Below are 24736 nucleotides of genomic sequence, written 5' to 3' on the forward strand. Positions count from 1 at the left end.
GATGGACATGGCCCCACACTAAGAGGACTAATTATTAAAAATGATACTGTAATATATTTGAGCTCTTCACACTAGACACTTGCAAAGAGACTGAAAGTGAAGCATTCAGCACGCAGTAACTGCTTCTTCAGTACTGCTCCATGCTTCCTTTGCAGGTTAAAACATAACTAAATACCAACTGGTATTGTTTGTCTGAAACATACATACCCTTGTGGCATTGGTAGAGGGGATCTTCAAGAGGCAAATCATAATTCTCAAACTGGAATCTAAAGAACACTGTGAACAAATACGAAAAAAATAAAAGTCGGTACCCTTCTTAATATATCTTTGCTTCATATATTTCCTATAAGCATTTACTTTAGGAAATAAAATCTGAGATATAGCTGCCTCCTTATAGTTTTCTATGCCATATATTCATGTTGATAAAAATCATTCTCAGGTTTTAAAAAATATGTATTAAACAACGTTAAACAATTAAATAATTAAACATAGTTCTTAAACTATTTCTTAAAGATATATCCCTAAAATAAAATCAGATAGTGTTAAAGAATTGGACAGACAGACGGATGGATGGATTAACAGATAGGTGGATAGGTACATATTAAATGTGCCCACATCTACAGAGGTACACTAATTTGTTAAAGGTCATGTTGAAAAAGAACTTGAATCGATTTAAAACCATTAGACTTATTAATCCAAATAAAAACCAGTTTCATTTGCCCTTCCTCTGCTACCAAAAGACACGACAAAAACCTGGGGGAAATCTATGTGTCTCTCTCATATCGATGTTTCTCTCTCTCTTTCTCTCTCTCTCCTTCTCTCCCTCCCTTCCAATCTCTCTAAAAATCAATGGAAAAAATATTATGCTTTTGTTGTTGTTGTTGATTAACAACAAATTTTTTAAACTTAAACAACAAAAGCAGAAGGTAATCAGAAGCAGGGCCCAGATCTGATCTAGCAGGGCAAGTTTTCACACACGTTCTGAAGTTCTGTAATTATTTCACAAGTACTTCCTAAGGGAAACATCGGTCTATTTAATCTGCTCAATATGCATCAGAGTGGATGTGACATTTACATTACTTTGAACCAGGGGCTGAAAACTGGCTGCTCATCAGGTCCCTACAGTGTTTTAAAAATCAGGAAATAACATTTTGGAAAACATGGTAAGATCAACAGCATGAGGCCTGCACTCCCCCATAACAGTTGGCTGGAGAGGAGTAGCAGCTGACCCTGTAGGAAGGGACTGGTGCTGTCCAGTTTGAAAGGTTCTGGATTCTTCTTATTCCCTTATCTCATTCCACTCCTGAGGGCAGTCAGGGTGGTCCCTGTGGACAAGACTGGATGTCACAATTTAGACTTGCCAGTTGTTTGCAATTGGCAATACGTCCAACTGGTCAGTGTTCAAGTTTAATATTTTTTTTCTTTTTGTTAATTTTCACCCAAGAATATTTTTTCCATTGATTTTTGTTTTTTTATAGAGAGTGGGAGGGAGGGAGAGAGAGAGAGAGAGAGACAAACCTGCAACTCAGGTACATGCCCTTGACCAGGAATCAAACCTAAGACCCTTCGGTCTATGAGCTAATGCTCTAACCACTGAGGAACACTGGCCAGGGATCAAGTTTAATATTTTGACTATAGCATCAACCTATCAGCATTTGAATTTACCAGGCTAGCCTTACCCCTCTTCTTAAGCAACAGATGGCTCTGGATGGCTCTCTGGTCCTAGGGAAGTTCCATGTGGCCGACTTAAAATGTATGTACTTGATTTCCTACATGCTTATGTACAGCAGCTATATACGTACATGGTTTCAAAGGACTAATCCTTTTGCTTGGATTTATTTAGCTACTCCAGACTTGTGAGTAGACAAGAATCAAAAGATGTGAGAGAGAGTAAAGGTCTCAGTATTCCTGCTTCTCACGTAACTGAAAACTCAAAGAAAGCAGCACCTAGCTAAAGGTCCCTGGATTATCACCCTTTCAAAACCTATGTGGGGCCCTGACCGGTTTGGCTCAGTGGATAGAGCGTCTGCCTGTGGACTGAGGGGTCTCAGGTTCGATTCCGGTCAAGGGCATGTACCTTGGTTGCAGGCACATCCCCAATGGGGGTATGCAGGAGGCAGCTGATCGATGTTTCTCTCCCATCGATGTTTCTAACTTTCTATCCCTCTCCCTTCCTCTCTGTAAAAACTCAATAAAATATATTTTTAAAAAACACCTATGTGGGGGTCACATTTTCCACATCTGCCAATTTGGAAAAAGGTATTATCAGAGGCGACTGGTCTTTATAAATCATTTTACATACATGTGATACTCAATTTAAAGAGGTGATGCTAACATGTAACTTCACCTGTATGATTAACAAGTGATTCATTAACAAGTTGATTACTTCTATCTGTGATCGGCGTAGAGCACAAAAAGCTTGTGGAGCAAATGAGGTTCATAGACAGAGCAATGGCCACCACCAACCACCTCTTCCTCGCAGTTGTAGAGCCCTGAATGCTTCGAGTCACCCGCTTTAGAAGGACTCTAGAAGTCTGTTTGTGGAAAGGACCCTGGACTGGGAGTCAGGGAGTTCTAATCCTCACACTGCCACTGCTTCTCTGAGTATGCAGTCCCCATCTGGAAAATGGGGACATTGGAGAGGGTGGTTTTCATAGGTCTCTTCCGGCCTCAACAGTATAGGACTCTGTTTTCACATTTAGTGGACTCATGCTGAAAATGTTCCTTAGGCTATCAGATTTCCAGCGAAGTCCTTGTGTGTGTATTCTGGGGGGGGGGGGGGGGGGGGCTGGAGAGAGGAGGGTGCAAAGCCATCAAGAATATCATCTTTTTCTTGCAAGTACAGTATTCACAAATACATAGCAATCACTTCCATTTAGATAATTCTCTAAAATCGAAGCTTTCCATTATATGTCTGGTCTCCTTTTAGAGAAAACTATTCATTTACCTAAGTATTTACTTAATATCCACTTGACAATTTTTTCTATAAACTGGAAACATGAAATCGCTAAGTCAAAATGCTCACTGCATATAGCGGTCATTCCGAGAGAACAACCTAAATAATATTCTCCACTCCAGGGCTAACAGAGATTCCAGACAGCCCTTTATGAAACAAGATGGATGGTCTGCAAACAGAAAGAAGTAATTTAAAATGAAATCCTGGGCTCAGCTTACCTTCAGAGGCAAAACACCAGGCAGCTTGACAAAAAATGTCTGAAACTGGTTGCTGATTGTGGTCCAGAGGCTACTAGGAGAATCCATGGGCAAAGCTTCCATGAAGGTAGCAATGTTTTCCAAACAGTGTATCATAGCACCCCCTGCTGGTAAATTCTTTTTGTTATTTAGACCCTAAAAACAAAAGCATAGGCGATCAACTGCTGAAACAGCATGGGAATTGGTGTAGCTACTTGGTAAAGACCAATTTTAAAAATCACATATTCAGGCTATAATTGTGTTGTGCGCCTACTATATAGGGTAAGCATTGCAACTGGCAGGAGCACAGAGAAAAATCAACACATTCGGACAAATGTAGGAGGACAAATTGTGATCATTGGCTCAGTGTGAAAAGGTGTAACGTCAGTAAGAAAAACATCGTTTAAAGATCTACAACTGGCGTGGTTAGGTGCTAAAGAGACAATGAATGATGCTTGCGGGAAACTCTATTGGCCAGAGACTAAGAGTAATGACCAGCAGCAAAGTCCCTATGGCAACCTGCCAACACTCCAAGCTAATTGAGAGAGCTAATAAGCAGAGGGGCAGAGACATGAATTCAAGTCTCACAATGCAACCACTGAGTGGAGCTGAGAATTGACTTCAAGTCTCGTGATAGTGATACATCAGATAAGCAGGACTTGAATCCAAATCTCGTGATACATTGAGTAAGTGAAACTGACACTAAAATCCAAGTCTCATGACAGTGCACAGTGCTCTACCCACCGCACCTTAGAGAGGAGGGAAGTTCTCAGAGGTGAGTTCTCACCGGTCAGCATCCACCCTTTGGTTGAGACGCTTTAAGTAAATCGTAAATTCATTCAAAACAACAGTGTCTAACTGGCAGTTGCCTATGCATTGGCAATTTTTAAATTAATTTTTAAACTTTAAATTATTTTAAATTAAAATTGTTTACTTTAAATTTTAAGTTAAATGACTTTCTTCCTCCACAGGGAATTTCAGTGGGAGCTTCGAGTGTCATCAAAGCCGACCTACCTCCAGGAGCTGACTGAGAGCAGCAATAGAGCTCAGCTCATTGAAGTCCATCAGAGACGTGGCTAAGGTCCGTAAAAAAGTCCCATCTGGAAAGTGAGCAGTCAGATTTAGTGAGGTTCCGGTTTCCGGTGACCAGCCACGTCAATGGGGCCTGCACTCCCCACGGACGAATTACCTTTGATAGTGCTCTGGAACAGCTGCGGGAAGATGCCGTTGGGGGCCAGCTGATGGAAGATGCAGCGCAGAAACTGCTTGGCCACGCCCGCTGCATTGCCCGGAACCATCATGCTGGGGGTGAGCAGGGAAAGGAAAGACAAGGAATCATGGGACAAACAGCATGAGGTTAGGTTTTTATTTTCTTACTTATTTAGAAGTCAGGCATTTACATGTACCAACCCACGGATGGAATGTCTTACTGTCATTTTCATCCGTGAGATGAAATAGTCTAATCACATAGAATCCTGTTAATAAGTTTTTAGAAAGAGAGAACCAGGAAGTGCCAGGGTGGCCGCAGGCTAATTCCAGCCACCCCCCACCCCCACCCCCACCCCCGTGTACAGATGAGGGTTTCATGACCCAGAGGTGAAAGGTGACCTTCAAAGACCACAAGTCCAGAGACTGGCAGAGTCAGGACTAGAACGCAGGCTGAGGACTATCAGCCAGATCCTTCCAGAAAGTGTCACTGGCTAAAAGAGAGAGCTTCTCTGAGGAAAAAATACAGGAAGGGGGGGTGTTCATTCCTAGTGGGAAAGCTGGGAAGTTTTTTGGGGGTGAGGGGCTCTGAGTTGGTCCTTGCACAATGGATAGGACTTTGATGTGTGCGGCTTCCCCCTTTACCCTCTGTACCATCTCTGCATGTCAAAAGAGGGAGCCAAGATGATTATGTGGCCCTGCCCCTCAGAATAAAGCATTAGAAAGGATATTCCCAGAGTGATTAGGGGGTGAGTTACCAGAAGAAAGAGGAAATCAGCTCTGAAAAAGAAACTAACTACTGATACATGTAAAAACATGGATGAATCTCAAAAGCATTATGCTAAGTAGAAGGAGTTAGACACAAAAGAGTAATTCCATTTACATGAAGCTGTATGGTGGGAAAATTCATGATGGTGTTTGCCTCTGGGGGTGGGGAGTGGAGATTAGGAAGATGCATGAGGGAACTTTCTGTGGGTGATGGTAATGTTCCATATTTTGACAGAGGTTTGGGTTATGCAGGTGCATGCTTTTGTCAAAACTCAGTTAATGTACACGTAAGATATGTGCACATTCTTGTATGTAAATTTTGCATTAGAAAAAAACATAAATAAAAATCAAACTTTAGTTAATGATAACTCTGCTGAAGAATTAGCATACTGGGGGAGTATGCTGATGTCTGAAAATTACTTTGAAATGCACTCAAAAATAAAATGGATGATGACTGGATACATGTGTGATAAAGCAAGCTAAGTCATGTCGCTCCTCACTCCCTGCTTCACTCAGTAAAAGGCGGACTTCTTACAATGCCTCCCGGGCTCTACCTGGACTGGCCTCCCATTACCCTTGTCATCTCACCCCCAGCCCCTCCTTCCATGCTCATTCTGCTCCAGCCTACATTCGTCTTGTTCCCCAAATACACCAGGTCCTCTCCTGACTTACGGGCCTTGCTGCTTCCTCTGCCTGGAAGATTCTCTCTATTAATTGCTGCATGGAGGCACCTCCCCTCTGCAGATTTTGTTCAAATGCCACTTCCTCAGAGGCTGCCTTGACTATCAGACCTAAAGTAAGTCCAGTAGCTCTCTATCTCCTGGACTCACCTGATTATTTTTCATAGCATTCAGCACTAACGGATATTAATTACATACCAGTTTCCTCATTAATTTGCTTATTGTCTGCCTCCTCAACTAGAATACAAGTTCTATGAGAGGCAGGATTTGCTGTTTTGTTAACTACCATATCCTCAGTTCCTACTTGTCACTCCATAGATACTTGTGGAATAAATGAATGTTACACACGTCTCACTACACTTTTTGTTCATAGCACTCAGTCCTGTTTACAATTATAAACTTGTGCAAATATTTTGTTCATGTTTGCCTCCAAGACAGTCTGTGAGCCCTACAAGGTCAGGATCATGTCCGTTTTGCCCCAAGTTGAAATCTAGCATCTAGCACAATGCCTGGTACAAAGTGGGCTCAAAAATACAGACTAAAATGAGGGAACGCATGAAGGAATGAATGAAGGTGTGAAGAGAAAATGGACACGTGCTCTCGGGAGCAGCAACTGAACTAACAATATTCCGTCCATGGTACACACTCTGCTGTTTTAGAAATGGGATGGACAAGCACAAAAGACAAAAGGAAAGTGAGATTTGGGCTCACTTTAGGATCTTACCTTTCTGCTTGATTAGAAAAAGTAGTGCTGGATGCCAATCTAGGAAATAAGTAAACAGAGTCACGTGAATATCTTAGGCCTTCATGATCAAGTGCATAGTACTGCAGTAGGACCCGTTTGGATCTGGTGTAGACAGCGAGACATGTGAAACCATTGACAATTCCCTTGACCAGGCACAGAGGGCCCACACAGTGGTCAGGCTACAGGATTCAATTTAACCTAGTTCCTGAGAACTGATTTCTGCATCAAATCAGATTATTTCCACGGAAATGCATACAGGTAAGCTGGTTTAATATCACCCAGCCAATCTGCAAAATGGCCTCTACAGCCAGCTCAGAGAGGTATCAGAATATCATTTGACCCACTCCACCCCATATTAACTCAAAATTCATTTCTTTGTATACAACCTCTGAACCCTGACCACAAACAAATCACAAGTTGTAAACACTTCTCTAAGATAGTAAAATGAGTAACAGGGGTATCTGTCAGCTATTTCTCAAGTTGAAAGAACAAATTGAAAAATGTATTAGGTTAAGTAATCATTATATAACGTGAAGTTTTTGAAAACTATATGGTTCTGTACACATGGAAACAATCTATAGGTACAGAAAGAGAATATACTAAATTTGTAGGTATAGAAAAACATGCCATGATCAGTAAGATATTAAAGAGACAGCCTTGCTGGTGTAGCTCAGTAGCTGAACATTGACCTATGAACCAGGAGGTCATGGTTCGATTCCTGGTCAGGACACATGCCTAGGTAGTGGACTCAATCCCCAGTAGGGGGCGTGCAGGAGACAGCTGATCAGATAATTCTCTCGCATTGGTGTTTCTATCTCTCCCTTTCCCTTCCTCTCTGAAATCAATAAAAAATAAATAAATAAAAACAAATACAGAAAATGCTACAAATTTATTTGCTTAAGACCACAAGAGAGTGATCTGAGCCAAGAACACATTTGGAGAGAAATAGAGGGTCCAGCAACCTCTAACACCAGACACCATTCCCAGTTGCTTTGGTCATGGGCCTCCTCATGCTAATGATACTACAGTGAAAAGATAAACATCGGCAAGTGAAATCAACAGTAATTAATGATGCAGTAAATGTGATCTTGACGGCTGTACCTAGAAAAAGGGGTGAGTAATTTTTTTAACTTTTTTTTAATCCTCACCTGAAGATATGTTTTTATTGATTCTAGGGAGAGGCAGAGAGAAACATTGATTGGTTGCCTCCGTACACGCACAATCAGGGATCAAACCTGCAACCTGGGTATGCACCCCTGACCAGGAATCAAACCCACCACCTTTTGATGTACAGGATGATATTCCAACCAACTGAGCCACATCGGCCAGGGCAGGGTGGGTAAATTTTAAGAGGGATGTAAATAGAGAGCAAATTACAAACTCATTTGGAAAGGCTTGGGTAATAAATGAAAGGGTTGTGCTGAACTTACATACTCGTAGAACACCCCACTGTTCGTGCATGCGCATGACCTCATGTGGAAGAGAGGCATTCAAGGAAGCCCTGAATCAGGTGATTGCTGAATCTGTTTTATTGGCAGGTTTGCTGAATCAGTTGGGGTTAAGAATTCTGGAAACTTGCTTTAAATCAGGGGTAGAGAACGTCCAGCCCATGGGCTATATCATTTGGTCTGGCCCTGCCAAGGCAACAGCAGGCAGGACTCGAAATTCAATAAATCGAGGAGATTTTTTCATAGGAACATAATTTTTAAGTTGATAATTTTGTATGGCCTGTGAATGATGTTGTAAATATCCAAATGGCCCTTGGCAGAAAAAAAGGTTCCCCACCCCTGATTTAAATGTTCTTTCCCAGTCTCCCCAAAAGAGGTAGAGATTATATATATATATATATATAGTAAAAATGTGTCTGCTATCGTGTTTCCATCTTAACAGTTGGCCATGCTTGAACAGGGTTTATTCTCTCTTAATGTAAAAACAAAAAATAAAACCCCTTTATATCAATTACTACTTAGATCAGCTACTCCAAGGAGATGGTACTAGACCAGAGCAATAATCCTACCTGTTCTAACACGGCAAAGTATTCGAGTAGAAATTGTGACCTGGCGTTAACAAAAACTCTCACTTCCGCAGTATTGTTGGTAGTTGGTATAAAACTTATTCCACGATTATTATGATGAGGTTAAAATCAAGGGCTTTAATGAAATAATTCATTTTTTCTTATCTCTCCACCTCCCGTGTTCATGGCTTACTTTTCATATTGGCTACTTGTAAGTGTGAACGGTAGAATAGTTATACCATCTCTGACTTGTATATACTCCTAGGGATACCACAGAGGAATTGGGGGAAGGGAGATAAAGTAGTCATATACTTTTAGGGCCAATGGGTTTTTAATGCTTTCCTGTTTGTTTTTAACTTGAAATCCTAATTTCTTCATTAAGAAAATTAAATTTTAGCTCTGTTAAGATTCATGCTCTTTCCCTCCCTGTAATACCAGGAATTCACAGAATCCAGTTTTGCCCCTACCTCCTCCACAGAGAACTTCCCTAAGAAATCACTTCCATTCTAAACTTCTATAGTACTTACCACACATACCCCTCATTACAGCTCTTAATCATGTCCTATCTTGTCTGGCTACCCAGTTGGTCCACACATCGCCGTCCCCTTCAACAACTAAGCCACAAAGCACTTGAGAACAACAGCTCGGTCCAATGCCCACAGCCTACAGCGCCTCGCTCTGTGCCCACGCAGACTGGAAACTGAACACATTCCTGTGGAATTTCAGTCAATCCTCTGTAAGTCGTTCGTGCTAGAGCTACAATTCGTTTCTGAATGTGAACCTCACTTATATTCATAGAATACTTCACTTTTCTTCTCAGGTCCTATCTACTAAGTGGGAGCTTCTTAACATGAACCTTTTCAAAGCAGCTCACGTTCATCTTCCCTCGGTCAGGCTGAAGGAAGGCCTGCTCCCAAGGTGCGTGCGTCCTTCCTTTGTCAGAGTCAGAACTGTGGAACTGCTGCACTCCCCGCTGCCCCCTCACATGCCAGTGCCCCAGTTGCATAATTAAGTGAGCCACCCCAAGATTACCAAATGCCTAGAGAACCCTCTTAAAACACGCACAGGGAGATTAACAAGAATAACATCTCAAACCTATCAAGTGGTTACTCTGAACTCACACAGTTCTGAGCACTGTTACCTCCAGTAGCTCCTAAAGAAATAGACAACAAACAACAGTTTTCTTGGTGTATTTTCCTCTGGCTTCGCTCTGACATTGTGACTCGTGACCCTACACAGCTGGGAAATTCACCAAAAGTTTGGTTCATTCCGTTTTTTTAATTAGTCTGAGTTGATCCCACCAATACCAAGCATCGAAGAGATTACTAAATGTTTCACTTTTGAACTGGTAGTTTTGACCTCAATATATGAATTGAATGAGGCTCCTTCCCACCAAACGCCACAGAGGCCGCACTCACCTCCCCACGGACTGCATGATGTCCAGCAGCAGCGGGGCCGCCAGGTCCGGGCTGAGGTGAATGAACGTGGAGAGGACCACGATGGCCAGCCCGAGCGTCTCCTCGTCGTATTCCTCAAGGATGGCCCCACAGTCATGGCATCTGCAAGGGAAACAGAGAAGTGCCTTCCGTGAAAGCCAACAGGGGTTTCAATAGAGAACAGATTACATACAGCCACTTCTGGTGAAAGCCCCCAAAGCAGGTCAGGGGCCTCACTCTAACAATAAATAGGAGACTCCATGCCACCCTCGCCAGACACACAGAAGCCGCCGGCACGAATGGCAGGGGCCAGGAAGGTTGCTTTGAACACTGAACATCCTTTCAGCTCACAAACATCTGGCCCATACATGAACTGACTACCACAACAAGTGCCTACTGGACTAACAGTCTAAGCTCCTAGCTGAGGGGTTGTATGCATGTGAAAGTACTGCTAGGGATGGTCAGAAACTAGGTATTTTTCATTTGCTGAAATGGAAAATGCCTAGACACAAATGGAAGCTTTCCTAAGCTTTTAGATTTAAAAATGTCCTATTTGGGGGTCAATAGAACATTCTAGAAAGCCTGGGGAGCCTGGATAGCAGGCTCTTCTGCCTCTCAGGTCAGTTTAATGAAGTCACCTCACCTACAGAGTGTACTACGTACCAGTAAAAACACAATGGCACAGGGGGAGGGATTGAGCAAAAAAGGGGGGAAAAGAGAGGAGAAGCACAATGGCACCTGCTCTTAACTGACTTACAACTTATTGCTCTTCGTCATAGCTAATGCAGGCCCAATCTAATCCATCTCAACCAAAGCCAACGCGCTTCTGTCCAGCCACAGCTGGGAGCTCTATCCTGTGAAGGGAAAGCCTACTGGGAAGAGCAAGGGAGCCCGAGCTATGATCGCTACCATGACCCTTCCATCCAAAAACTTTCTAAAGAATAGAATAGAATAGAATAGAATAGAATAGAATAGAATAGAATAGAATAGAATAGAATAGAATAGAAATATTTCTTTAAAATTGACTTTTTAAAAACATAGGATTCACATATGTAGCCAAAAAGAAGATTAATGGAATGTAGACACAGGCAAGCAGGAAGGCAACTAGGAGAGATTGGACTTGGAGGATAACACACAAGGGGAAACTACACCAAAGCAGAAGCCAGGAGGAGTCCTCCACAAGCAGCGAGGTGCTCCCCATGTGGACACTCCTAGGAGCTGTTCGACACAGGCACCATTACTCTTCAGGAATGCCCGTCAGTGGGGCCAGCTACATGGATCTTTGCACCAGCCCCTTCCACCCCTCCCTCCTCTCCTTCTGTCACAAGCCTACCCCATTTGTTACCTGGGTCACCTTTACCAGGAAGTATCCTTGTTCCAATGAGATCTCTCCAGACCTAAAATCCTATGTCTTATTCTTTGTCATGTGCACTGAATAAGCATTTATGTGCCAGGCAATGTGTAGGGAACTTAGCATATAAAATACAGAAGACAGTGCCCCAGTCCTGCATTGGCCAGTGTTGTTCAGTGGTTAGAGCATCAGCCCATAAACCAAAGGGTCTCGGGTTCGATTCCCAGTCAAGGGCATGTACCTGGGTTGCAGGTTTAATCCCTGGCCCCGGTTGGGGCATATGTGGGAGGCAACCAAAGGATGTGTGTCTCTCACATCAGTGTTTCTTTTTCTCTTTCTTTCTCTCTCTCCCTCCTTTCCACTCTCTCTAAAAACCAATGGGGAAAAATGTCCTCCGGTGAGGATTAACACACACACAAAAGAAAGTGTCCCAGACCTTAGGGAACTCACAATATATGACAGAACATGTATGTGCTAACAACTAAACAATTAAAATACCCTGTGATAAGTGGTAGAATAGATAGATGCATCAAATATTATGGAAACTTGGAGAATGGCATGACTAATTCTGCCTTATGGAATCAGGGAATCCGCCTTAAATTAGGTTTTGAAGCATGAATAGGAGTTCACCAGGCAGAGATAATACAAAGAGAAGGGCACCAATGAAATCACAGAGGAGAGCACACACCAGGCATGCTCTGGAGACGATGAGGGGGCTTGACAAAGAGTTCCCGGTGAGGAGTGGCAAGGCCATGCCTTCACAATCCAATGGGCCTTTTGTAAGTGAAGGCAGTTGGCGTTTATCCTATAAGAAATCTGAGGATATTGAAGGCTGACAAACCATGACATAACCAGTTTGAGATTCAGAGAACAGATCCTGCTGTAGAATGGGAATAAGAATCAAGTCTCCAATTTATCCCATACTAGCAATTTGAAGCTTCTGGTTGAGGGGTTTTTTTGTGTGTGAAATTATCGTTGGAATCATTGGTCATCAGATATTATCTGCATTTTCCAAATTTTTAAAAATGACTCTGCATAAATGGACGCTACCTGCCCATATGATGCCGTGTTTCTAGAATAATAAATGCACACCAACACTTATGGCTACAGTCACTTGAAGAACAAATTATAGCAGGCCTCCTCTGATGCTTTCTCATAATCCCAGGGAGCAAACTCTCAAATTCCGCAGACAGCGCGAAGGAAGTCACTGTGTACGCTTACTTGTCAGTCATCACCGTCGGCTGCTCATCTGTGAACTCCTCGGGTGCTGGCACAAACATGCTGACGATACTGGGTGCGGACAGCAGGCTGGACTTAGTGGCCCCTGGGCAAGCAGCAAAGAGACAAATGGTGAGTAAACATCTGTTTCGTGGGGCCAGGAAAAGCCCCATTCTCCTCTTATAAATCCTCCGAAGATCACATTCACAGGGAAGTGATGTGGGCAGCCCAAGCCCTCAAGAGTAAAATGAATTCAAGACTGGGATTTGTTTCTGCTCATATGGCTTTAAGAGCCAGACTCCTCTCTCTCTTTGCTTCTTGATCTTGAAAAAATTAGAAAAAGTTCCGGTGCCAATAAGGACAAAGATGAAAAAAGGGAGAAATCTACCCCAAGACTACTCTAAATGAGTTCTGAGCCTTATTTGCTAGGCATAAATGGAAGTTGCCCTTACGATAGTGTTTCTAAAATCACACATATGTACTAACACTAAAATGTTGTGACTTTGGGAAAGGAATAAGATCCCAGAACTCCACACCCCTAAGTAAGGGGAGATGTTTGAGCTGAGAAATATCCTTTACTTTGGAAATTCATATGATAAGCCCCAAAGCAACAGATTTCATTTTTCAAACTGAAATATTTAAAAATGAAATACCAAGTGTTTTGAAAGAATCAGCCAGTGTCTTCAGCCAATCAATGCTACACAGTTTAAAATGTGGGGTTTTGATGCCTTCAGAGAAATCTGAGGCAGGAATCTTGGCAACATGGTCTAGGGACGAGTAAATCTGGAGTCAGGAGACTGCTCTTCGTCAAGGAAACCAGCAGTGCGGGGCAGATTTCCGGGCGTGTGGAAACGAGGCCCTCCAAGAATCCCAAAGTGACGATCCAGAATCATGCTATGCTCTACGGAACAACCTGAGACTCCGAGCTCTGCAAGCAGGAGAGAAGGCAAGAAACCCAACGGCCCTGACAGAATCTGTTTTTCATCAAGGAACTGGCAACCTGGTGCTGAAAAACAAAACATAACTGTATGATCTTTCCTTAAGTCGGGGAAAGATAATGATGCAGAGAATTGGTTTCCAAAGGAACTGACATGAAAATTTTAGAAACCCAGCCAAGTGGGCAGTGTGCTTCAATCTGAGGGAGAAAACGTGGTATGGAAGACTTTGAAGAGGCAAAACGCTGCCAGGCTAGCCAGACGCCCTCGCCTGATCAAAGGCCCCAAATGTGCTTCTCAGAAGCATGAGATCTGCAGACCCAAAAGGCCAAGGAAAGTATCTGAAAATATCTTTATGTTACATTTAAAGAACCCATATGGGAATCCAAATTTTACCACTATATTTATCAGCCATTTCTAAGATACTGCTCTTTCCTAAGTGCACCCAAGTGTATCAATAACAAAGATCTCCAATTGTTTTCTTAAAGATGTAGTTTGGAATGGAAGCAACAGTATTTATTATTATAAGCATAAGTTTAAATTGACTAAGAGTAGGAAAGGCAAGAACTGGGCCAAGATAAAAGAAGATAAGACTGATTATTAAGTGGTAAGGTAAACAGCATGAAGTGGCTTCAAGAAACCAAAACATGGAAAGTTTAAACCCGACACTCCACATATTGTTCACATTGATAGACTATGTCTACCAGATTCCAAAATGCCTGTGCTAAACATGGAAAAATTCAGCCCATTAGATATATGGTGATATATGCACAGTCTTACCAGAAACATAAGAAATTAATTATTTTAAAAGCCTTAGTCAAGGCTTTGAGAAGATCACTGCCTATTGTTATTATGCAGAAATCACAATTCAAGTCAAGAAAAGGGAGGAAATCAAAGTCATTTGGGTGGTTTCAGCCAATTATTATCCAGTACAAAGGCCACCAACAGGTATTTTTGACAATAGCAGCGTGAAGTTGTTTTTTAAAGGACAGTCGCCTATAAAAGCATCTAGGTTAAGTTATGGGCAATGGCTCCCATATGGCAACATTAGCTGGTGCTGTGAGAGCAAAGAGCAATGTACCAAGGGAAGGTGGGAAATGCAAAAGGAAGCCATATACCTCAGCTACCTTTTGTTATAGCTGAGTCACCACTAAGTTTGCAATAAAATGCAGTCTCATGATCCCCCATTGTTGACAACACTTCTGGTGCCACCACCTATGGTTCCCCTACTAAATACCCAGCGTGCATGCCATACGGAACTAGGAACAGAAATAGAAGGGTCTTAGAAACCTTAGAATAAAGAGGGGACCTCCTCCAAAACCCAACTCCCAAGCTGGAGATTTTGAATCTTGGCGAAAAGAGAAAGCATCAAGGATCGGTCTGTCTAAAGCAAGCGTGCATGCACACTCAGTCCCCACGCTGCATCAACGGGCTCTTCATTGTACCGGGAAAGAGCCTCACCGTCTTTGTTCTCATCACCTCATTCCATGTGTGCTGCTAACTGTGTCACTAGGTCACGGACAGGGACCAGCGTTTGCTCGACCACCCTGATTTCTGCTTCTAAAAGCTTTTCCTAGGGCCCTAAATGAGAAGAGTCTCCTCTCGCCCCATACGGAGACTATAACTGCTATTCAACGCCATACAAATGTTAGCAAAATCTGGAGATAAATATTCCCTCGTCCCTAGGGAAAATGAGAAGAGTGATAGGAATAGCAGTTCGGCTAAGAGATGTGGTCATAATTCATTTTTACTTTTTATGAATGATGGGTTAACCTGCTTTCTGAATTTAAAAAGAACAAAAGTAATGATGAACTAGCCATGAGATGAGTTTTGAAAATACCCGTCCAGATGAACTTAGCACAGACGCATTCTCAGCTTGCTCCTAGAGCAGCACAAGGTCAAGAGTGCCCTCTGTGCCATTTCAGAAGGCTGAAAAGAAGCCGTTCATCGGTGACCTCAACATTGTGGAGGGAGCACAGATAAGCTGGACCATGCCCGGAGAAGCAGATTCAGGGTGATATGGAAAACTGACACCTATCGGGAGGAATACCGAAGGACCCAGGGGTGTGTGTTCTAGGGCAGACTGAGGAATAAGCAACAGGTGACCACTGAGAGAGACTAGACTTGTTTTGCGTGGTCCGAGGGCTAGAAAGTCTCTCTGGGGAAGAACTTCCTGTTGGTCATGTTCAGAGAGGTCATGCATTCCCGCTCCCTGGAGGTGTTTGAGCAAAGGTGGGAGCCACTTCAAAGGGCTGCCAAACAAGAGATTTCCGCACCTGCTGGGAGACTCCGTGATGGACAGATACCGTGTCTTCAGTTTCTCACAGCCTGAGATTCTGTGACTCCACTCACCTCTCATTCTCAGTGGCTGTCCCTCCAGGTCAGGGTTTAGGCACATTGGCACGTTACATTGGCGTTTCCCCGGCTGTATCTGTTCTGTGGACAAACAGAGCGTCTCCGTCTCAATGTGGTCAACTGAGCACCATTCACCATCCAAAGAATTTAACCACTGATCTCTTGGGGCCGTGTTTTCAGGCATTGTTATTGTTGATTATTAACATTTACAAGAAAAATCCTACTTTTTAGGGCAGGGCGGTTTGGCATGTCACTATAAATCTGCCCTTCAGGTCTATGAAATGCAATTAATAGCAGCAGAGCATCTACAACCATCCAAAAATAGTCCAGATCCCATCACTACCACCCCAAAAAGAGCTCAGATCCCATCTCTCTTGATATGAAATGAAAAAATAAAAGGCTAACGTCACAGCCATAAAGAAATGTTTTACGTAAACCAATAAATACATAAGTGATCATCTGAGGCAATGGCCAGAACGGTCATACAGAAAACATGTGGAACTGGTAGCAATGAAATGACAGGCGTTTGAGGACTGAGGAACAGGAATAAGGGGGCAGGGGCGGAAATGGGGGAGCGGTGCTTCAGGAGCATTGGTTTCATGTGAAAGATGAAGCAAAGAAGTAAGCCCTCGGCTGTACGTGGACAGAGGAGACAGGCACTTTGTGAGTGAGCAGGTGCATGCTGAGGGGACTCAATCATGACCCAGGCTTTAGGCTGCCTTTCTCAGTGTGTCTACATGACTAGATCTGTTCTTTTGCAGGCTAGTGAGTCACTGAATCAATGTTTGTGGTATGATGTACTATGCCTCCTAACACTGAACTACACGTTCATCGACTTTCCTCTGACCTTGATTTGGGGAGAACTTTTTATGGCACGAACAAAAACAAGAATGTTGTGATGAAGCTCTAGTTGGACTTGGTGACCAGAGAACCAACTTGGAGGATGGAAAACCAGCCCAGGGAAACCCGGGTGAAAGAAATTCAGACAGCCTGGAAATAGTATTAACTGAGACACCAGAGTGACATGAACAAGGTGGAAGTTTGGTTGAAAAGTGAAAAATTCAGTTAAATGGGTTACTTGGCATCATGTAGATTTTTTTTAGATTAAAATTTAGATTGGAAATTGAGCTCTCTTTGCCTTTTTATCTCTATTGAGTCAATCAAACTGGGTTGTCATTGTAGTCAGAATCTAAACTGGTTAGCTTAGGCTGAGCTACTTGCTATAGAAAACAGTACAATGGCGAACTATTCTTTGGAGCCCTCAGGTCAACCGAACAAAAGCTGGACATTTAATTACTAAAGAACTAACCAAACAAACGCTTTCATTCTCAGTTCCTTACACAGCTTCATCTCAGTAAAGAGAGCAACAAAGTCCTCTTGGTGTGGACAGAAGGCTTCGCCCAAACTCTCGAGACTGGCTATCCAATGTCTTCCTCCTGGTCTCTTTGCCTGTCGGCTTTTGGGCATTTCATTACTCACTACCACCTATCAGTAATGAAAGATAAAACACTAAACCCTCAAAATGTTACCAACCCTTATAAAGGCCAGGAGAATTGAAACTATCTAACTATCTGCTAAATGTAGGACTGAGTATAGTGTGTGGGATTCAGTCATCTAGACCAGCTCTCTCTTCCTTCCTTCCTTCCTTCCTTCCTTCCTTCCTTTCTTTTTTTTTAAGACTGGGGGGAAATAAATTGAAATTATGTAACTATTATGGTTTTGAAAAAATAACAATATCTCAAGATTTTGGGCCTGTGGAAATTATAGCTCCTGGTCTTAAGGAAAGATATTAAAATAATTGCATATAACTATAGCCAGAGGGTACTAACCTAGATACTAAATTAGCCTGATCCAAGTGTTGGCCCCCAGATCAGAATGACAAATCCTGATATTTTCCTTGTGCATGCATATTGCAAAGTGCTTTCACGTGTGTAATTTTGTAACCCAAATGATCCATTTAATTAAAAAGAAGAAAAGCAGGCACTCAAAAGGATTGAGGCCATAAGTACTGGCTTGAGAAAGTGGTACATGTGCAGAAAAACATGGTAATAAAGTGTAGAAAATGCAGAGGGATCATGTGTAAACCAGACATGTCACGGCAGTCAGTTCTTACTTTAAAAGTGAGGTTAGATGCACTTCCATTGTATGAGCATGAGGGTGTGCAGCTGCAACCTGGTGCCCTACTGACTCAGACACACAGCTCACATTCCCAAACCTACTGGCAGACCATGACATCACTAAGCTGACATTGGCTATTATTATTACTATTAACAGACCCTTATTTGGGTACTTGACAGTTTATAAAAGCGAGAATACGGGTGACCTGGTACTTTGTTTTGTACTTTTAATTCACATCATGAAACCATAGTGCCATTCCTTCCTTTATGCATTTACATCATTTAACTCCCAGACAGATAAACCTAATATCTGGAATTTGGGTCTTAGAGGGGGGAAAAAAGTTGGATCAACCTAGACGGGAGAACAGGTGGCTCTAGAATGCTTGGAAAGTTTATGTAGACTTATTAATTACTTTAAGGGCTTTAAAAATTATTTGAACCACAGAGCACAAGAGAAAGTCTATTCCTTATCAAGGGGGCAGAAGGGACCCAGGGAAAGTGGCATTAGCTCATCTGAGAGGTAAAACAAGAAGAAAAAGCTTGACCCACCAGTGTCCCAGTTGCTGATGTTATGGGGGGCGCTAGACTGATGTTCCAGCTGTCGCTTCATTAACTGGCTCATTGTCAGAGCTCCCAGGGATCCCCTTTTCATCTGCCTATACTGAGCTATATGGAGGAAATTAGGAGATGATTACTAGGGGGAATAAACCTGCATGGCACGCAAAGGCTCTACACATCCAGATAGAATCTTAATTGAGTCTTCAGCAGCTATTCGTAATTGTTTGGTAAATTGTATGCTCCTATCCAAATGAAAAACTAAAGCCCTACACTATTCCCGGCGCCTTTCTCTACTCGGGAGAGAAAAACACAGCGCCTATGGGCACTGTCTGTAGCCTGTACGTATTTAGACCAACAACATGATTTTTGTCACTAACTTCTTATTTATATACTCTGCCTTGTTCCAAAAAGTATTAAGACAGATAATTTCACTTTGAATTCATAGTGCAACTTTCTTTAATGGAGCTGATGCATATATAGTTTCCATTTCCATTATATTCCCTGATGTCCCCATGGTGTGCGTGCATGCGTGTGTGTGTGTGTGTGTGTGTGTGTGTGTGTGTGTATACACAGGTATATTTTAGAGTAGGATGACATATATCAACCCCAATTCTTAAAAAGAAATTGAAGCTGATGAAATTATGTTACTTGGAACCAACCAGCAAATAAGGTGGTCATAAAACCAAAGCATGTTGACTCCGAAGTCAGTGCTGTTTCAATCTCTGTATGAGGCTATTTGAAAAGTGTGACTCGGATAGTATTCCCCAAGCATATTCTAGTACACATCTTTGTCAGGTTATCTAACATGTTTGTGTCAGAAAATTGTGGTAACATTTTTTTAAATATATTTTATTGATTTTTTACAGAGAGGAAGGGAGAGGGATAGAGAGTTAGAAACATCGATGAGAGAGAAACATCGATCAGCTGCCTCCTGCACACCCCCTACTGGGGATGTGCCTGCAACCAAGGTACATGCCCTTGACCGGAATCGAACCTGGGACCCTTCAGTCCGCAGGCCGACGCTCTATCCACTGAGCCAAACCAGTTTCGGCTGTGGTAACATTTTTATTCTGCAATTAGGCACTGACAAATATGCCACCAATGAAATGTCAAGTTATAAGCATTTCCAAACCAGAAAAAAACCCAAAAAAACAGGAAAAGCACTCTGCCAGGAGACTGCCAATGAGAAAGCCACCTGCCACTGCCCCTGAATCCTCTCCAGCAGCCCTCCCCTCCCTGCCCCAGCCCAGTGAGAAAGGCAGAGCACCACTGATGTGCTTTTTCTACAGGATCCCACGCACCGGGGTATGTGAGGACTTGTGGCCATTCGCTCTCTTATAAGGACAATTTCAGAAACTGCAGCTCCGCACTACATGACCCAGAAGGGGACGGTAGCAACTCGGATGACTGTATGGTTCCCCAGAAAGTCCTGAGTGTTATAGGCAGGTTCCTCAATCATGGTACCAAGGCAGCAGCTGGTGTGATGTGAAATCAATCACAATATTGCTTTTCATGTAATTAGCATGCTGTTTGATTCATGGTGGCCATGGCATGCTTAGCTACAAAATAATCAGCTAATAAACTGATGAAAAGAGAGGGGTGTGATGGGAATTCTTGTGTCTTGGAATCCAGCTTAACTGAATTCATGGAAATGATGCAAACTAATATGAAAAATCTCTGATTCTTCTGGTTGATTGGTGAAACTTATAATTTTATGACTCACTTGAAAAGTACAGCCTCTTTAAAATTCAAAAGTGAAGCTCTTTTAGAAGATTTAAGAAATTTAAAAATTAGCAGAAAAAAAAAGACTTAAAACCTCTAATGATTGAATAATTTCTCTAATTCTCTGTTTTTAAAGACAACAGAATTCCCTAAGAATAAAAATCCTTAATAGTTAGCTCAGCGTATAAGACCCCTGGCATTATGCCTCCAAGAACCATCTATACATGCTTTTAATGAAGAGAAGGAAGAAGGCGGAATTCTAATGATGTGCTATGCTAAATATGAAAGGGCTTGATTCAGTCATGAATGGGGATTATGATACATTGGCTACATTTATTTTATGATACATTTAACTAGCACCAAATTCAAACTGACTTAGTCATCCTACCTCGAAGTATACCCAGCTTGGAATTCTAACTAAATTCACTACCTTTTTTTGTTATATGGCTCATGAAAATCAGGAGGAGAATATACACTTTCATGACTTTAGTAAAAATGGAAATTTTAGCCTAGACGTTGTGGCTCAGTGGTTGAGCATTGACCTATGAACCAGAAGGTCACAGTTCCATTCCCAGTCTGGGCACATGCCCACGTTTCGGGCTCAATCCCCAGTTGGGGTGTGCAGGAGGCATCAGATCAATGATTCTCTCTCGTCATTGATGTTTCTATCTCTCTCTCCCTCTTCCTTCCTCTCTGAAATCAATAAAAATAGATGTTATTAAATGGGCATTTTATCAGGTTATCAAATGGATTTTTTGTGATAAAGAAAGAACAACTAGATTCAGAACTAGCCATTCTTCTTTGCTTACAATTTTACAAAAAGGGAAAATAACAGGCACTTGGAAATTCTTTCTTAGAATCCCTACCATCTCTATCATAACTGATTGTGAATTATTCTAAGGCAGCATGGTATACTAAAAAGAGCATGAGCTTGAAAAGTCAAACAGACCTGGCACCAATTCCTGTCTCTACCACTTAGTAGCTGTGTGACTTTAGACAAGTCATTTAGTCTCTCTGAACCTCTGTTTCCTAATCTATAAAATGGGATCAATAACTTCTGCCATGCAATGCTAATGTGAGGACTGAATAAGACAACAATGTGTGTAAACCACTCAGCATAGTGTCTGGCACATGATAAATGTAACATCAGTGCTGCTCTTATCACTAATATGACTGTGAACTCCTTGAGGAGAAGGGATGTCTATTTATTCACATCTGATCCCCAGTGCCAAGCACAGTGCCTGCACCCAGCAGACACTTAATAACTAGTTGCTGAATGAATGAAAGCATGAATGAATGAACGATGAAGATGATGATGTTGTTCCGTACTACCAGTCCAGCATTTAAGTTAAGATCCTTAACTGATTTTTCAGAATCATCCTCATTTCAAGAGTCAAATGAAAATTAACCAGCTCCTCGGGCAGTGTCCACATGATACACAGGCGATACCAGCACATGTGACCCGAGTTTGCAGAACTTGCACCTCTGTTTGCATCTGATTCCTGCAGACAATTTCCTATTCTAAAGTCTCTTACTTGCCTCCACTGAGCCAGGTAGACACCCTTATCCTCACCTCAGCGGAACTCTAACTCCTCATGACAAAATCTAGGACCCAACAACGGAAGGCAGTTTCCAAATAGTTGCCTCTTATAGATCTTGTGAAAATTTCAGGCCATTTTTATTTCCTGGTCTAAAGAACTTGATTCAATCATGATGTTGGGATCATGAGATATCAAATACATCTATTTTATGATAACCCCGATAAAACTTTGTTAATAATGGAGGGGATTCAAATTAAAATGTTCCATGTAAAATTCTGCCATACATAATGCTTTCCACTTGTCCAAAACCCCGTTGCATATTTTATGTTTATGCTTGTAATATGTTTTATTATTTTATTGAATGATGAAATTCAGTGATTATGCCTTAACAAGTGAGAATTCTTGGTCCATCAGTAATCATACTGATTTATCAAACACTTGAGATGTTGACAAAGGTGAGCCCATGCCTCAGGGTCTCTGAGAACATACAACGTAGTGTCACCTAGGAAGCTAACACAACATTAAAAAAAGAAAACCAAATGTGCGGAAATTGAAAATAATGTAGCAGATAATGTTCCAAAATCAATGCAGAAGAAATCTTACTTGATATCGAGGAATGGCTGCTTGTTTCCGGCACACCTGCTTCTAAGGTAGGGGCGGACGAGGATTCTCGTGGCATTTCCAAAGTAGAAAGTCCTTTAGTAGAGGGATCTGAAAGCATAAATATTATTTAAAACTCAGGACACTGATTAAAAACAAATTCTAGATAGAATCTTTTCTTTATACTTTCCCCTCTTGCCTAATACACTCATTCTACTTATATACTCATTATAAACCATTATATACTTTCTGACCCTACTAATTACTTTAATGGAATTACATTCAAATTTTCATGGAGAACTGCTTCCATATTACACTCTGCATCTGTAGCTACGCCTCTCAGAGATCAATGACAGCATAAGGACAAAACTAAGCTTCATAGCTCACACTGCCCGTCCTTGAGCAGGTCTCTTCACCTTCCAGACTGAATTTCTTTTCATCTAATACCTAAACTCGCTTACAGTTCATTCCATCTATATCATTCCACCACTCCACCTTTATCTGGCATTTTCCTACTCATCACTTACATCTCAATTTACACAGAAAACGCCTCCTCCAGGATGGTTTTTGAGACTCCCTCCCCCCCAAATACAAACAAACAAACAAAAAAAACTGGGCCAGGCGACACTCTTATGTAATTCCAGAGCACCCTGTCCTTAATCTCTCCCTAACCTAAAACACTATAATGTAATTTCCTATTTACTTGTCTATAACTTTGCTAAGCCATCTGTAATGTAAGAGCAGGGACTGTATTGAACATGAAATAAATACTGTTAACTCAGATTTTATATTTTATTAGTTGAGCAAGAAACAGACTGTATCGTTTGCTTCTTCTATTTGGCAAATGTATCCAAAGTGAGATATTTTCTGCATATGGTATTGTCTTAGTGATCTAATGGGGAAAAGGTACTCCACATTATTCTAGGTAAAGATTATCCTTTAAAACCTTCTGAAAAATTTAATAGTTTATTGGAGCAAGCCTCCGAGAATTTCTTATAAACCTCCCTGCCACCTTAAGCAGCACTATCTATTGAACACAGAGAGCACCTTGGAGTCACCACTATGTGCTTTCGTGACTATGTGCTGCAGTTCAGGGATGCCCACCCTAAATGGCTTTGGGTTCTTAAGCTTAATCATGTCTCTGTCTCATCCTTTTCCTATGGTCAATCATTTTTTCTTAACACAGAGCAAAACACCATAATGCATACAACTTAAGCAAGCAGATGTTATTCTGTTACTGGATGACCACAAAACTTGCAAAACTGTCAGAAATAAAAGTAAAATAAATCTTAGGTGAGAGCGTGCGTCCCCGTCCAACACACAGCAAGGAAGGCTAGGAGATCTGTATGCCTGTGGGAGGTGGGACACTATACAGATATAAAATTATATGACTGTACAATATACATTATAAAATGTTTAAAGACATTATTATAATTGTCAGATGTTTCCTTCTTATTCTAGTAACAAGTATATTAATATAAAACCAACTTTCTCCTTAATATCCCAGGGAACAATCTAACATAAGGATGAATTAAGAAAGCAACACACATACACACACAACATACCTGCAACCTATATATCACTAGAGGCCCGGTGCACAAAATTCGTGCACGGTGGGGGGAGGTCCCTCAGCCCAGCTTGCACCCTCTCCAATCCGGGACTCCTCGAGGAATGTCCGACTGCCAGTTTAGACCCGATCCCAGGGATCGGGTCTAAACTGGCAGTCAGACATCTCTCTTACAATCCGGGACCACTGGCTCCTAACTGCTCACCTGCCTGCCTGCCTGATCACCCCCAACTGCCCCCCCCCCCACCATCCTGGTCACCCCTCACTGCCCCCCCCTGCTGGCCTGGTCACCCCTCACACCCTGCCCCGCACTGGCCTGGCCGCCCCACACAGCCTGCTCTTCAGTCATTTGATTGTCCCTCACTAACCCCCCTGTCGGCCTGGTGCCCCATGCAGCTTGCTGTTTGGTCGTTACTGTGAGGGTGTCCTGACCAATTTGCATATTACCCTTTTATTAGTATAGATACACACCCACCCCACAGACCTTCTATTGTCTCTGATATATCCACATCATAGACCTCTATAGTTTCTAGGCCATTGCCTTCCTCCATCTATATGCAGAAACTTTCCTGGCTCCAAACAATAAAAAGCTACCCCAGTTTCCCTAGAAACCTTCGGAAACTTTCTGGTTAGTACCAGGATCTTTCCCTTCCCCTGCCTGGCGGGAGCATGCCCTTTTTCAAATACCCTAATGTTCACTCAACAGATTTTCACAGAGTACCTTTGAGGTA

At 42.1% G+C, this 24736-nt stretch overlaps 1 protein-coding gene across 4 annotated transcripts in view; it reads right to left on the reverse strand.

Annotated features, from left to right (window-relative positions):
- Window positions 1-24736, reverse strand: part of UNC79 (unc-79 homolog, NALCN channel complex subunit) — a gene marked incomplete at both ends in the record, with an annotated part of 163937 nt that overhangs the window by 43383 nt on the left and 95818 nt on the right. For 3 of the 4 annotated variants that reach the window (XM_079768871.1, XM_079768869.1, XM_079768870.1), the window contains 10 exons: window positions 208-276; window positions 3175-3348; window positions 4207-4292; window positions 4382-4494; window positions 6571-6609; window positions 10024-10164; window positions 12614-12716; window positions 15898-15981; window positions 18567-18683; window positions 22442-22549. In XM_079768871.1, the coding sequence (XP_079624997.1) occupies window positions 208-276; window positions 3175-3348; window positions 4207-4292; window positions 4382-4494; window positions 6571-6609; window positions 10024-10164; window positions 12614-12716; window positions 15898-15981; window positions 18567-18683; window positions 22442-22549 (1034 nt within the window). The remainder of the gene's footprint in view (window positions 1-207; window positions 277-3174; window positions 3349-4206; window positions 4293-4381; window positions 4495-6570; window positions 6610-10023; window positions 10165-12613; window positions 12717-15897; window positions 15982-18566; window positions 18684-22441; window positions 22550-24736) is intronic. The other variant, XM_079768872.1, reaches the window with a different exon arrangement.

This window comes from Cnephaeus nilssonii (genome assembly GCF_951640355.1).
Source record: "Cnephaeus nilssonii genome assembly, chromosome: 4".
Lineage (NCBI taxonomy): Eukaryota > Metazoa > Chordata > Mammalia > Chiroptera > Vespertilionidae > Cnephaeus > Cnephaeus nilssonii.